At 39.7% G+C, this 16,136-nt stretch overlaps 1 protein-coding gene across 1 annotated transcript in view; it reads left to right on the forward strand.

The window, feature by feature from the left end:
* Positions 1 to 16,136, forward strand: part of CUBN (cubilin) — a 278,146-nt gene that overhangs the window by 177,727 nt on the left and 84,283 nt on the right. The window contains exons 40-45 of the mRNA XM_086714844.1: positions 2,166 to 2,363; positions 6,878 to 7,024; positions 9,230 to 9,420; positions 9,578 to 9,761; positions 13,550 to 13,724; positions 14,907 to 15,085. Coding sequence (XP_086570970.1) covers positions 2,166 to 2,363; positions 6,878 to 7,024; positions 9,230 to 9,420; positions 9,578 to 9,761; positions 13,550 to 13,724; positions 14,907 to 15,085 — 1,074 coding nt within the window. The remainder of the gene's footprint in view (positions 1 to 2,165; positions 2,364 to 6,877; positions 7,025 to 9,229; positions 9,421 to 9,577; positions 9,762 to 13,549; positions 13,725 to 14,906; positions 15,086 to 16,136) is intronic.

Consider the following 16,136-nt stretch of genomic DNA (forward strand, 5'->3'; position numbering starts at 1 on the left):
AATGTTTAAATGTGTAATTTTTATGGCAAAAATAGCATCAAAGGATGGGGATGGAAATAGAATTTTATTGGAGCCAAGTTTTGTGTACCATTCAAATTAAGTTAGTATTAACCCAAACTACATTATTTCAAATTAAGATGTAAATTGTAACTGCCAGAACAACCACTGAGAAAATAACTTAAAAATATACATAGTAGGGGTGCCTGAGTAGCTTAGCCAGTTGAGCATCTGACTCTTTTTTTTTTAATGTTTATTCACTTTTTTGAGAGACAGAGACAGAGTGTGAGCAGGGCAGGGGCAGAGAGAGAGAGGGAGACACAGAATCTGAAGCAAGCTCCAGGCTCTGCACTGTCAGCACAGAGCCCAATGTGGGGCTCAAACTCATGAACCATGAGATCATGACCTGAACCAAAGTCAGACGCCCAACCAACTGAGCCACCCACGTGCCCCTGAGCATCTGACTCTTGATTTGGGCTCAGGTCATGATCTCATGGTCAAGGGACCGAGTTCTGTGTCAGGCCACATGTGGAGCCTGGAGCCTGCTTAAGATTCTCTGCATTCTTCTCCTTTGCCCCTTCCCCACTTGCATGTGTTCTCTCTCTCTGTGTCTCTCAATAAAAATAATATATGTATGTATGTATATATAGTAAAAAAAAAAAAAGAACAAGTGAATTAAAATGGTATACTAAAAAATATATATATTTAACATTCCCTAGGATGATTTTAATCAATCAATAACAATAATAAGCGTTGGCAAAAGCAAACAATAACAAGGGTTGGCAAGGATGTGGAAAAATAAGAACCCTGTGTATTGCTGGTAAAATTATAAAAAGTTATAACCACTTTGGAAAACAGTTTAGCAGTTCTTCAAAAATTGAAACACAGGGTTACCATATGATCCTGCAATTACATTCCTAGTCATATACCTGATGGAATTGAAAACATATAGTCCACACAAAAATTTATAAACTGAAAGTTCATAGAAGCATTCTTCACAATAGTGAAAAAGCAGAAGCAACCCACATATCGCACAACTGATAAAACTTAATGTGATATATCCATACAGTGGAGTACTGGACAGGCTTAAAGCAAGGAAATGAAAAGAATGAAGGAAAATGAAAGAAATACTGAAATATGCCACGGATGAACCTTAAACCATTATGCTAAGTGAATGAAGCTAGTCACAAAAGGCCACATGTTGTCCGATTATATGTATATGAAATGGCAAGAATGGGCAAATCCATAGACAGAGACAGAAAGTAAATTAGTGGTTTCCATGGACTGGTAGAGTGGAAAATAGGCAATCAGTGGTAATTGGTATAAAGTGTCTTTTTGGAATGGTAAAAGTGTTCTAAAATTAGCCCTGATGGTTACAGAACTTTGTGACTATAACTAAAAGCCCCTGAATTGTAGATGTTAAAAGGTACGTTTTATGACACACAAAGAATACTTTAACGAAACTGATTTTTTAAAAAATTAATAAGAAATGAAGAAAGGCTGTTGTTATATATTTTACTAATTTGAAAATGATTTCAAAATTGCCCACATATAAATAACATGGTGAACAGCTATGCTGAAAAAGTAAAGATTAGAATACAGAGGAGGGACGCCTGGGTGGCTCAGTCGGTTAAGCATCCAACTCTTGATTTGGGCTCAGGTCATGATCTCATGGTCGTGAGCTTGAGCTCTGTGTCAGACTCTATGCTCAGCGTGGAGCCTGCTTAAGATTCTCTCTCTCCTTCTGCCCGTCCTCAACTCATGCTTGGGCACGCTTGCTCGCTCTCTCTCTCTCTCTCTCTCTCTCAAAAAAGGTAAAGTACAGAGGAAACATTAATAATAATAATAATGATGATAATAAAAGAAGGTCTTCTACGTGGACTAACTTCATGCTTAGCAAATAAAAGACACTAAGACACTAATAAACGGGCCGTGTGGCAAGGCTATGGTGAAAAAAGCAGAACACAGTGTTTTTCTTACACAAAAAATAAACGAACAGAAATCACAGCTTTGTGAGTCAGCAGGTTTAATAAAATATTTCTAGATTTCTTTGAGAACTTTGTTGTAATTGGTTGTGTCCTTTTGGTACAGAGCTGCCACTTTAAAATGAACGTGCTAGGTTCTCCTCCGTCAGAGGTATCTCATAGATGTTGTTTTTCATTCTACAGGTGCTTGTGGTGGGTTCCTGAGGACAGGAGATGCGCCAGCCTTTCTTTTCTCCCCAGGCTGGCCCGAAAGCTACAGTAACAGCGCTGACTGTATGTGGCTCATTCAGGCTCCAGATTCTACCGTGGAACTCAACATCCTTTCCCTGGACATCGAAGCTCACAGAACATGTGACTATGACAAACTTGTGATAAGAGATGGTGAGAAACATTTAAACAAAACACAAAACTACCGAGTTTCAACCTTGACACATACAGAGTTACGTTCAGTTATAGTGATACTCATTTATTGCCTCCATCCGTTTTGTATGGAAGTTCCCTGACATTATGGTCAGTGAAGGCATCCCATACCAGAATTGGCTACAATTTCTGAAGAACATAAGGAAAATATTAAATTGCCTGTAACAAACTAATGCACATACTATCTCAGGAACAGCACTATCTTACTAAGAGAAAATACTATCTTTGGCTTAAGTAGGAAATAATGGTCTGAGTTTCCAGGTGGTGCTGCCTTCTTTTTGAAAGGTCTTGGAGATACATTTTGATATTTTATACCTATGACCTTAAGATACAAGTGTGAAAAAAATATATGTATTATATATTATTATATATATTTATTATTATTATATATATTATTATAGATATATAATTGCTTGTATTCAGTTCTCTCTGTCTACTGAATCTCTGGGCAGAATAGGTAGAATTAAGGGCTTATATTTTTTCGTGTTTTCCTCTATGCACAGGTGTGGTATGGCTATGTAATGATGGGGGTAAGAATAATGCTAATATGCAACATGTACAAAATCATGCTTCACGGTTCACAAAGCTGGAGGAGAGGCAAGCCATGTCCTCTGACCAGTGTTTCTCCCAGTGTGGTCGTGGGACCACAGGGATCAGTGTCACCAGGGAAGAAATGCCAATCTTATGGCCACGCCCCAGATCTACCAAAGTAGAAACTCTCCAAATGGGTCTTAGGTCTGTGATTTAAAAAGCCCTCCAGGTAGGGGCCACGTTTAGGTTGAGGAAAGCAAGGCAAGATTATGCAAACTGCACAGTTGGATTCTGTCTTTGTTGAAAATGGTGATATTTTGATCATTTTACATTAAATTTCAGTTTTTTAACTATTGCACTAAAATATTATTTATCTTGCTTTCTAAGGTCTTTGGGACCTCCTTGAATGTTGCCCATGAGGCAAGTGCCTCTCTCACCTGACCCTTGTCCCTGCCTCCAGGTGATAATGATGGTCTCTAAAGTTTAAGAACCACAAGATACAGACATTGCGAACTCACATGCCTACCTAGACAAACAGGGTACATAACAAGGAAAGTGTTAATCTGGAGCACAGAGTTGAAGGGGCAGCTACTAGGAAGGCAGGCTCAGTGTTATTAGCTTCCTTTTTTTTAAAGAGATGTGAAAGATACAGAATTTTCTATGAATTTCCCAATTGTTAAATTTTGGAAATTAATGAAAAAAGCTTCAAAGCCTTTTCTGAACCAAACGAACATGTGCTTGCTTTTTGCCCACAGGTTACTAACATGTAAGCTTGTGTCTTCCTTATCCCCTCAACGCTAGACTTCCATGAAAGGCAGTTAGGAAACGGCAGAGGTGCTTGGTTTTCCTTCTGTAGAGGCTGGACACTAACGCTCAAGTCAGTCGTACAAAACAGGAGATGATAAACCTTAACTTTCCCCCCTTTTCCATCAACCATCATCCAGCGCGTTGCTCAGAGAAATTGCCGTCTTTTCTCACATCAAGGCATTCCTGTGGATGTTAACATTTAAAACTTCTCATGTGATGAAATGAGTGTGTCCTTGCACACATATTCTGAGTGTTCAGAATATAGTAGAAACTTTGAAAAAATATCTTCAGTAGGTAACTGCATTAATGAAGTAAAGTGTGGCTACTCTTTCAAAAATCACTTTCTATTGAGGTGTTTTATCGTCTGTGAAAGAGAGACTGATACCTCCTTCGTGAGGCTGTTGTATTAGGGAACATAATAAACACAAAATTCCCTAGCAAAAGCCCTGGCATTTTGTAGATGCAGAATTTGGAATTGCTTAATTTAGATTTCAATTTACTTTATTAGAGGTATTTCTAAAATAGGTTTCATCATATCCACTTTATAGAATGTTCTTGCTGAGGCATAGAACTTGGAGAGCTCTGCAGATTGACTTCTATGCCAAAACAACGATAATATTTTAAATTGGTGTGCAACCTATCCGAAGAGATTTTTATTTACAACATGAGTTGGTGCTGAATAGGTTCATTATTTCCTCATTTGTTTATTGATTCATTCAAGACGTGGTTATTGAGTGCCTACTATGTGTTGGTTGGTAGGTATTTTGTTCATTGGCTCAGTGTTTATCTACATTTAGAATAAAATTTCAAGTCCCATTTCAATTATTTGTTCTTCATTCAGCCAGGTTTTTCCTTCCGAGTAGCAGGGGTATATACCATCCTGAAGGAAATATCTAAAGCCATTAACCACAACCAATGATACTTACAGGCCACTTGTGCAATTGGCCAGTCATCACAGGCCTTGGGCCTTTGTCCCTTGGTCCAAGGCTGGCTGTGAACATTCTTGGGCCACTCCAGAGAGGGCCCTGCAGCCTTCCTGGGAGACCTGAGTCACTCTCCCACCTGTTTATTCATTTTACAGGCTGGTGATGGTTCAAGACTGAATCAATTTTTTCCAGACTATGTAACAACAAATTTTACATACCAAGATTCCCCAAAATTGAGGTTCCATGAAACTACATTGGACCTAGAAAAAATTAAAAAAAAAAAAAAAAAAAAAAAACAGTGAAAAGGGGGGGAAAAGGCAAACAAAAGAAAAAAAAGTCAAAAATCAGTAATCCTTTTATCTATTTATAGATATAAAAGGTACTTTGTGATCTTAGGGAAATCATATAATAGTATAGTTTGAGCATCTGGAGGTAATTAGCCAGGGTTTTAAATCCTTGTTGACTTCTATGCTCTATGCCTTCAGGCAAATTATATATCCTCCCTAAGACTGTTTCCAATTTACAAAATGGGGATAATAAAAATACCTACTTAATAGCATTATTCTGATGATAAAGTCTGATATTGTATGTAAAGCACTCAAAGTGGTAATAATAATTGCTTGATAAATGTCAGCTACTGGTAGTCTTGGGCCCCAGCGTCCACATCTCTAAAATGAGGAGTCTGGACTAGAAAGAGAATCACCAGACTACCTTCTAGCCCTGGCTGTTTACCTTTGATTTTCCCCTCCCCTTAAAGATCAGATTCATGCCTGCTACCATCCATATGATGAAGTCATGGAAGGCCCTAGACATACCTCCGTATTTATTATGGATACTGTGGGGAGAAACAAACCATCTTATGGTTGTTGGGTTATCTACCAACTCATCAGTTAGGTGATCGCTAAGTAATTATTTAGAGATAAGCACTGTTTCATCACATGGTCTGAGGTGAAGTTTAGAAAAGAAATACAAATCAGTAGATCCTATCCAGTCTCACTGAGAGAGAAAATATGCACCTATGAAATAAATAACAACATACAATGAACTTCCAAATTTTGTGACATTGGTAATTAGAGAGTAAGTCCACCAAAACAATTTAGGGCAAAATGTGTAGCAAAATAACACGTGCAAAAGGAGTTAAAGAGAGAAACTTTTGAATTATAAAGTACCAAAAATTTTCAGAGGTCACAAACCCTCCAAAGAATACCTTTCAAGCCTCTCCTATTTATGGCTATACCATTGCATTTGTAATCCCACACACTACCTTGTTTTCTAGAGTAGTTAATACTAGTGCGTTTTAGGTGGCAATCAATGGCGGAAGGATTAATTTTGCTGATTGTTGTTTTACAGGGGAAAATTTCCTCATGTACTCTATTTTTTGGTTTTTATCAGCTTGAAGTTTATTAATTATTTGCCTTAGGGGAAAAAAAAATCCCAGCCAAGGTATCCAAATATTTTATCATCTCCTTTGCTCCATTCTGGCTTTGGTTGTGGCTTTGTTCCATGTTGCTTATATTCAAGAGTCGTAAAAAGGAAAAGAGCCATGAAGTGACCCAGTTGTCCTTTGCCTCTCTCCTTGGAGGGCACCCTGGCTGAAACGTTTCTCATCCTCCACAGGTAGACATACGTGTGTTCGTTTCATAGCAACATGAATAAATGATATAAAATAAATGAAGTTTTAAAAACCCACAAAAAACACAGCCACAACCAAAAAACTCTCTGGAGCTGAGGTTCATATAAAAGTTGCACACTTCTTGGCAAATGACCTTGCCCCAATAGTACAGGATCTGCTGCCGAAGAGCCAATCTTTCTTCTCTTTCAGATACTGGACCTTCAGTGATCAGAGTAATTTAGTAGGGTCTCTAACACACGTCAGCACTGGTCCTCCGTCATTCCTAACTCTCATGTGCTCCGATTTTGAGTTTTAGTGCCAGGAGGAACGGTTGCCCCGTTTTTAGAAAGACGGTGGGAACTGTCAAGGGAGACTTTAACATAAAGGGTAAAGAGAAAGGTAGGCAGTTCGATCGTGAGCTGGAGCCAGAATGATGTAACCCCTGGAGCGTCCTTGTACTTGAGAATCTCATTATCTCTCAGGAATGGCGATGTTCTGTAAAAAACATATGAGCCACTTTGTCTGGGTTGCAAATGATGGTGGAGGAGATTCTGAAGGCGTTATATTTTCACACTTGACATTTCCTTTCTTTGGCATAGGAGACAATAACCAGGCCCAGCAGCTAGCAGTTCTCTGTGGCAGAGAGATCCCTGGACCCATCCGGTCCACTGGAGAGTACATGTTCATCCGGTTCACCTCTGACTTCAGTGTCACCAGACCGGGCTTTAATGCATCCTTTCATAAGGGTACTAAGTTCCATTATTTTTTATGTCATGTCATATCATCTCACCTCATCATCTCTCTCCCTCTCCCTCTGTCTCTGTCTCTCTCTCTCTCTCTGTCTCTCTTTCTCTCTCTCTCTCTCTCTCTCTCTCTATCTCTCTCTCTCTAATATATTCTGCTTATTTTTCTATGCCAGGACAGAGATTGTAAGTGAGAGCACACGGGTCTCCGCCCAGCTTCTAGCTGGCTATCCTTATGCCAGGTACTGAGTCCTGGTCCAAAAAACTGTGGCCAGGATTGCACAGAAGGATTCCTTACCTTCAGGTCCCTGGGCATGGCATCTTCCCCCCAAAAGGAGGTGCATTCATGGTAGGCACAAAGGGTGACATCTTTAAAACAATTTTTCAGCCTATCTGAGGGCTTCAGCTAGAACAGAACTAGACAGCCCTTACCCACCACCCATCAAAGAAACAATAAGCCAGAGTCCTCTTCAATCTAAGAAATACCGGAAATAATATAGAAGGTATCTTCAGAAATCTTTTGGTTTAAATCCCTTATCTGAGGGTTGGCAGGAAGACTATGTTTCTCTTAAAATATGAGTTGGATGAGTCAGAGAATGTGCACGATATGTGGGAGGCGATCATGTGCGGTATGACCGAGACTTTCAAAACTTGATAAAATGGGAAGTCCAGTAATAAATCCAGTAAACCCAAACTGGGTTAAAATTAAAGAAGCAGTTCATGGAAAATGGAACATTGAAAGACTCTGATGTTTTTAACCAAAGAGGTGTAATTTTAAAGTCGACTCTCGATATAGACATTAAACGTTTACCTAATATTTCCTGCACTATTATATATGTCTTTTATAGAGTAGGGAGCAATGGAAGATAAATTATCTTCTTCACACTCAAGGGAGGCAGGTCACATGGCTGCTTAAGAGAACGGGCTTTGAAATCAGACAGACCTGAGATAAATTTCCACCTGTGATTAAGTAGTTGTATAATGTCGCTGTACTCCCTCACTGAGCTGTTTAGTCCCTGACAACTGGCAAATTAATCCCTGCTCCCACCCTCCACTCTGTCCTTCTGCTCCCAGCCTCTCTCTCATGTACTTAGGTATGACAGATGTATGTGTGCATGTATATATGTACATATGTGTACATGTGCGCACGCACACCTACATCCTGGACAGCTGCGCATCTAGAAGTATTTCCGATTTAACACGTGGGACTCGAACTCTTGCTTCCCACCCTCTTCCACCCTCCAAAGCTGCTCATTCCACACTCTTTCCAATCTTAATAGACGGAAAGGGCATCCTTCTAGTTGCATAAGCCAAAAATCTTGATGTCATTCTCGATCCTTCTCTTTCTCTCACACCCTACGTCCTCACCGTCAACAAATCACTGTGATTCTAGTTGCCCAATACATCTAGACCCCAGCCACTGTACTGTCTTAGTCCAGGCTCTGTCATCTCTCCTTGGACCCAGGCAATCACCTCCGACCGGACACTCTGCTCAGCTTCTCTCTGCCCCCTCTTACAGTCTAGGTATTACAGACAGAGCGATGCTTTTAAAAATCTAAGTCACGTCATGCCACGCTGACGCTCCAAACCCCTGAATATCTTCCTCTGTCCCTCAGAATAAGTCCTTTCACTTCCCCGCCTGATCCAGCCCTGCTTCCTTTGGGATCTGTCCCCGTGTCTCATTCATTCTGACTTGCATGATGTACCACTGACACATCCAGCCTTAAAGCAAGCGTTTTCTGAACCAGAATGTTCTTCTCTCGCAACGCCATCTGGCTTGATGCCTCGTTTCTCCGGGTCTCTCTTGAGGTGATTCTGTGACGACGCGACCTTCTCTAATGTTCCCAGACAATGCTGTACCCTTCTCCCTCCCCCTCACCTTTCTTTGTAGAATTATCCCCATCCACATATTATGTATGCATTTATTGTATAGCTTACTCACCTATAAAGTGAGCTTCATAAAGTGAATCATTTGCCTCTATTACTTATTTCTAGATCCTGATCTTAGCAACAACCACAAAATGAGTACCCTGTCGTGTGTGCTCAACAAATGCCTGCTGGCCTGATTGCTTCTTATACTTTGGTCCCAATTAGATTCAAACCGCATTTCTATTGCCTACGCTTTAAAAATCTTCAAGAAAAATAGGGCAACATAAAAATCGTATTGCAAATGTTACTTAAATAAAATACCTTTGTTTTCTTGGAAAGGTTGTGGTGGATATTTGCATGCAGACAGGGGGATCATCACATCACCTCAGTATCCAGAGACCTACGGTCCCAACCTCAACTGCTCGTGGCATGTCCTGGTTCAGAGTGGTCTGACCATTGCTGTCCATTTGGAACAGCCCTTCCAGATTCCAAACGGAGATTCTTCGTGCAGCCAGGGCGATTACTTGGCGGTGAGTCGTGCTTCTCACCTTTTCGCATTACTATCTTTGCAGACTTCTTGCAAAAAACAAATGAATCTTCTCTCCTGGGACATAAATTGATAGGACTTGTGTGCTCTCAGCTCTCTCTGGATGAAGGGATTTATGCAATTTTGTTCTGTGTTCCTAGCTAAAAAATGGACCTGATATCTATTCTCCACCCTTGGGAAGCCATGGAGGAAACGGTCATTTTTGTGGCAGTCGCCCTTCATCCACTCTGTTCACCTCAGATAATCAAATGTTTGTTCAGTTTATTTCCGATGGCAGTAATGGAGGGCAAGGATTTAAAATCAAATATGAGGCAAAGAGTTTAGGTAAGCATTTTGACTGAGACTAAAGCCTGTATTTTTCCTGCGGTTTCTTGGTTTTCCTTGTTTAAATAAATTCAAGGAAAAAAATATGTAAGCCTTTCTTTTCTAAACTAGGATCAATAATTTAATGAGAATAGCCACCTACTCTACCTATTCTAAGTACTACTTACTATGTGCTTGATACATTCACTATCTCATCATGACCACTTTTTTAAGGAAGACATCATTCCCATTCTACAGATAAGTAAAATGAGGCTTAGATTTTTCTAAGCCTTCTTATCAAGAGAATGAGCAAAGTAAATTCTCCACGAGTATAAATTAAACTGATGTTAAGGATACTCTGAAATTCCTTAGTCCTTGCCATTATAAAATGTTTAATTATAAGTTATGTTCAGTTATAGAAACATTGTAAGAATGATAATTACATTGTTTTATGATAATTTGTATGCTTTCTTTTAAAATGAACATGTATTCCTGGGATTCTGTTATTACCCATTTAATTATACATTATGGCGGTGGACTTTAACTTAATTACCTTTACTTAATTACACTTGATTATAATTATATTTAATTCTACTGTAATGACTTAGTTTTATGGCATTTATTTTTATATAATGTTTAATTGAATAAATAAGTAAATAAGCATAGTTTCAAAAGAAAGAGTAATGTTAGTGGAGAGTAAATCTTTGCTTCTCAAAATTGGATAATACAGATTTCAAAATTTAGTGATAATTCAGGTTCACTAAGGGTTTATTTGCCGGTATTATGATGACTCTTTTATTCCTTTGTGGGCCCTCTTTTCATCTAAGAATTGTATGGCCATGATCTTCTCCCCATCTTTCTGCCCTCAGTATTAGACTTGCAGTTCTTTTGATTTCAAAATCTATTGTCTATTGCTAGAGGAGTGGATAAAGAAGATGTGGGTTGTGTGTGTGTATGTACACACATATATATACACATATATACACACCTATATGTATATACACACACACACAATGAAGTATTATTCAGCCATGAAAACAGAGTGAAATCTTGCCATTTGTGACAATATGTATAAACCTAGAGATTATTATGCTAAGTGAAATAAGCCAGTCATAGAAAGACAAATGCCATTTGATTTCACTTATATGGGGAATCTAAAAAACAAGCAAACAAACAAACAGACTCTTAAATACAGAGAACAAAGTGGTGGTTGCCACAGGGGAGGGGGCAGGGGGATGGGTGAAATAGGTGATGGGGATTAAGAGACACAAACTTCCAGTTTCTGGGAAACACCCGGAAAGAGACACCCAAGGACCGAAGGAGGAATGGTGTGAGGTATAAAAGGAGGAGGAGAGCTCCGTGTCCCAGCAGCTGGGGGACAGAAATGTAGAGAGATGTGGTCAACCAGGTTAAATGCTGTGGATATAAAACAAAGATCAAAAAGATCCTTGGGTACACAACGGTGAGGCAACAAGGGGCACCAAGGGGGAAGGAGGAAAGAGGGCAGTGAGGTCAGAGAAAGTGACTTTAAGTGACCTGAGCCCACGGTGAGTGGAAAGAAGAAAGGAACAAGGAGAGAGGGGTGCAGGAGGGGAGAAGGAGGGAGAGAGAGTGTGAGCACAGGGTAAGGGGAAGGCTTCCACATAGCATGATCCCTGGGGACACAGTGGAGTGCGAGACTGACCCCGAGCTATAGGAAGACAGTGTGCAGAGAAAGATAAAGAAGGCAGCGATGCAGATGAATTCATTTAGGATGGTAAAAATTGAAGGTGTTCCCATCTGATTTCTCCCATTGCACTCTAAAGGAGAACACAAGTTGGCATGCTGAGGCTAAAGAAAGAGGGGAGAATACGGGTTTAGGGCATAGAGTCAAGTCTCACATGGTTTTTATATCTCTGTGAGACAGCAGGGTTGCTTGGCCGTGTCGAGCATGGAGAGCACACATTTGTTGGCATTGATTTCCACAAACGGTTTGAATTGCATACAGTCATGAAATTGGTTTCTTTTTTTTGCAAGGTGAGTCTAAGGGAGGGGCCAAGGGCAAGGGTATTGAAGGCAGTCAGAGGAATCTGCCATTTAGGGTTTCAGAGACTAAAAGCATTCTAGGGAATGGCAAAATTCAGGATAGGACCGTAAGTGACTGAATGGGAGCAGAAATAAATAAATGCCGATAGCGTTTAGCAGATCAGGGATCTGAGGCTAACTTAGTAGGCTCATTTCATTGGCATTGTAAGTACCCAATTCACTCCGGCCTGGATTGTTTGCTGAGATTACCCAAAAATGCTTATTGATAAAAGGAAAATATTTTTACATAATACCTGGGTTTTTTAGAAAAGAAGTGTTAAAAACTCATTTATCTTCTTACAGAAAGTGGCTAACAGATTCTCTCATGCCACTCGTCCCTTGCTTTTCAAATGCATCTAAATCCTGCAGAAATATAATGAGTGAATGCCCACAGAGCTGTGCAATATTATATATATATATTTATATAATTTGCTTAGTCTTTTAAACGTGGAGGTCACAGCTCTGCTTCTTTCTATTCAACTGCACGGTCAGTGGGAAGTCCTAAGTGCTAGTGCGTTCACGTGCTTATCTAAGTGGTGAATGTGTTTTAGTGCTTCGATGATGTTCTAATGCATGTTCTGTGCACCATCATCATTTTATTGGCCTTAAGGAAGGGAGAAATTCTTGGGGCTCCTGGGTGGCTCAGTTGGTTAAGCGTCCGACTTCAGCTAAGGTCATGACCTCACGGTTCTTGAGTTCGAGCCCCGCATCAGGCTCTGTGCTGACAGCTCGGAGCCTGGAGCCTGCTTCGGATTCTGTGTCTCGTCTCCTTCTCTCTCTGCCCCTCCGCTGCTCCCACTCTATCTCTCTCTGTCTCAAAAATAAATAAACATTAAAGAAAATTTTTTTTAAAAAAAAAGGAAGAGAGAAATGCTCTGCAAGAATTTACGGTTGGGCAAATTAAAAAGTGACACACTGGGTAGCTCCCTCAATAGCAAATTCAGAGTCTATTTGCTTAAAAAAGGAAATGAGGATAATTCTCGAGGAAGGGACGTTGAGATTGGAAATACAGATAAAGAGACTTTATTTTTGTTTGTTTGTGTTTTTGTTTTTTAATTGATTTTGAGAGAGCAAGAGAGAGCAAGGAAGGGGCACAGAGAGAGGGAGAGAGAGAATCCCAAGCAGGCTCCGTGCTGTCAGCGCAGAGCCCGATGCGGGACTCCATCTTACGCACTGTGGGATCGTGACCTGAGCCAAAGTCAAGAGTCAGACACTTTGCCAAGTGAATCACCCAGGCACCCCAAAGAGACTTTTAAAAATGATAGTGGCAAGTCTAGAGGTTATGCTGTGTTCAGCACAGGTTGTAGCTACCATCTGCTCCATGCAACGTTCTTCTCTTACCATTGACTGCATTTCCTATGCTGTACCTTTTATCCCCATGACTTACTCATGCCATAACTGGAAGTCAGTACCTCCCACTCCCCTCCATCCATTTTGCCCATCCCCCCACTCCCTCCCCTTCGGCAACCCCTGGTTTGTTCTCTGTGTTCATGGGTCTGTTTCTGCTTTTGGTTTGTTTGTGTCTTTTAGATGCCACATACAAATGAAATCATGTAGACTTGTCAGATCACTGTCATACACCTGAAACTAATGTGACAGTGAGTGTCCACTATACTTCAATTAAAAAAAAAAAAAAAAAAAGACACAAGACAGTGCAAAAAGAGAAAAAAAAAAGAAGAAGAAGCTAGTGGCATTGCATCCTCTTTCTCCAGACTGTAGGTTGATTTCATTGTGTTTCTCAACAGCCTGTGGGGGCAATATCTACATCCACGATGCGGATTCTGCTGGATATGTGACCTCCCCCAACCACCCTGACAATTACCCCCAGCACGCTGATTGCACGTGGCTCATAGCGGCTCCCCCTGGAAAGCTCATAAGGCTGCAGTTTGAAGATCAATTCCATATTGAAGAAACACCCAGGTATGTCAAGTCAACTCCATTTCATTTTTCTCCTACTCAGAGTTAGTTTTCTTCAGCCGTCGTGTTCGAGAATAATTTCTCTTCTTTTCTCGGCATAGAACATCTAGGGATGGAAAAGGGACATGCATTACACCTCGAGCCTGAAAACACTGCCCGCCAGCCACTCTGTCATTAGCTGAGTGGATTATGTACACAGATATTGTTCCTCCTGACACCATGCACATCCTCCAGGAGACACTGACGATGGCTGTTTGAGATTGATGTTATCCATTCTTCCTCCCACAGGAAAAATATAGTGTCTCTGGTAGATGAATATTTATTTTCCCAGCCTCATACTCAATGTCATAAATAATAAAATGCCTGTTCAACAAATGGACATTTGTGTTACGTGACACTAGAGGTCACCAGTGTCGGAAAAAGGACTAACGCAAGGACAATCCAATTTCCCAGTCTTTCTTTAATGACAATGCTTACGGGATTACAAACTGGGGAGTAAGTCTTACTGTGTTGAACACAAAGAGAATAACTATCCTGGCTGACAAAACCTGAATTTTTCTGTTCATGTAACAAACGTGTATATACATTTGCAAGAATATATGTATGAAAGAAAACTTAGGTATGAGAGCTTTTGCTTACCATTTATGGGCACCTGACACAATGCCACTGTCCTAGTCAGTGAGCATTAATTGGCTGACTTTCTTAAGAAATATTGGGTAAATACTCACTTTTATGGACACGGGAGATTCCAGCTATGACTCTCCATTAACCCCGGGTGGCAGGGCTGTCAAGAGAGAGAGTTCTTCCTTGTCATGTGACACGTGTCTCATCATCATGTGAAACAAAGTACTTGTTTTTTTTGAAATTCCTGGGGGTTAATTTGAGAATGACTTTTGTATTCGTAAAACAAGCACAGAATATGGAGGAAGATAAGAAAATATTCTTTGGTGTCGTACATGTAAAACCCATCTTTTTGAGCTACTAACAAAAGAACGTATTACGATTAGAAAAATAGTGTGCAGTATTCTGAAGTGACATATGATTTAAAATAACTGTCGTCGTGTCTTCTGCTGCAGAAATGATGATTTAATAATGCTCTTGGAGAAAGTTGGTGAAGTCTTTATTTTTTAAATATGTCAAAGCAATTGACTTTACATATTAAATGGAGTTTTCTTTCCACCGTAGCTGCACATCCAATTACCTTGAGTTGCGTGATGGGGCTGACTCAAACGCACGGGTACTTTCCAAGGTTTGCGGAACATCTTTGCCCAACAGCCAGTTGTCCTCAGGAGAGGTGATGTATTTGAGATTCCGATCTGACAACAGCCCCACACATGTGGGGTTCAAGATCAAGTATGCTATAGGTAAAAACATTTTTTATACATGGTAAGAAAGTTATGACAAACTAATTATAATAAAATATTAAAAACTCATTAAAAATTAGGGGCACCTGGGTGGCTTAGTCAGTTAAGCATCTGACTTCAGCTCAGGTCATGATCTCACGGTTTGTAAATTCAAACCCTGCATCAGGCTCTGTGCTGACAGCTCAGAGCCTGGAGCCTGCTTTGGATTCTGTGTCTCCCTCTCTCTCTGCTACCCACCCCACCCCCCATGCTCTCTCTCTCTCTCTCTCTCTCTCTCTCTCTCTCAAAAATAAACATTAAAAAAATTAAAAAGAAATAAAAACTCATTAAAAATTTAAAAAAATTAGAGATTTTGTATTTGCCTAATTTTAATAGAAATAAGTAAGAAATATAAATGTTTGAAACCACAAAGTTATTTATCAGTTTAAAATTTTACCTTGCTTTCCATTTTAAGACACTCTTTTTAGTAGACTTGAATATTTTGTATTTTTTCCTAACTTGTTTGTGAAAGCATATTCAGTTAAATCAAATTTTTGCTTTTTTTCCTTTTGTCATGACATCTCTATCGTATTACTTTAACTAGTAGAACACTTTACTATTCATATATATTCAAATAACTATATTTAGAACAGTAACTTTGAAGTCATCACTAATGGAAAATGTTTTCCCACTAAGTCTCTAGTGCCAAATCAGTCACTAAACAAAAACAAATATGTCTCCTCAGTGTTTTGATTTCCTTACTTAAAAAATGAGCAATACACATGCTTACTGAAGATGTAATGTAATAGGGTCGCAATTACATAGAATTTAGTATTTGGTGGGTCTGAACACTAACCAAACATATTTAATAGAGTCAAAAGTTGGAAAGCCTTATTGTAAGCCTTATTGAACCTACACCATAGGTCGTTTTATAGCCTGAGGCAAATTGTGTATAATTCAATGTAACTGTCACATCCAGCTGATAAGAAAGAATTGAGTAGGAATTTTCCAGGCCCTGAGATACCAGTTACTCCAGTGAAACACTTACTTGATAATTAAAGGGTAGGCATCA

The sequence above is a fragment of the Puma concolor genome, chromosome B4 (genome assembly GCF_028749965.1).
Source record: "Puma concolor isolate L17-30 chromosome B4, mPumCon1.1.hap2, whole genome shotgun sequence".
Lineage (NCBI taxonomy): Eukaryota > Metazoa > Chordata > Mammalia > Carnivora > Felidae > Puma > Puma concolor.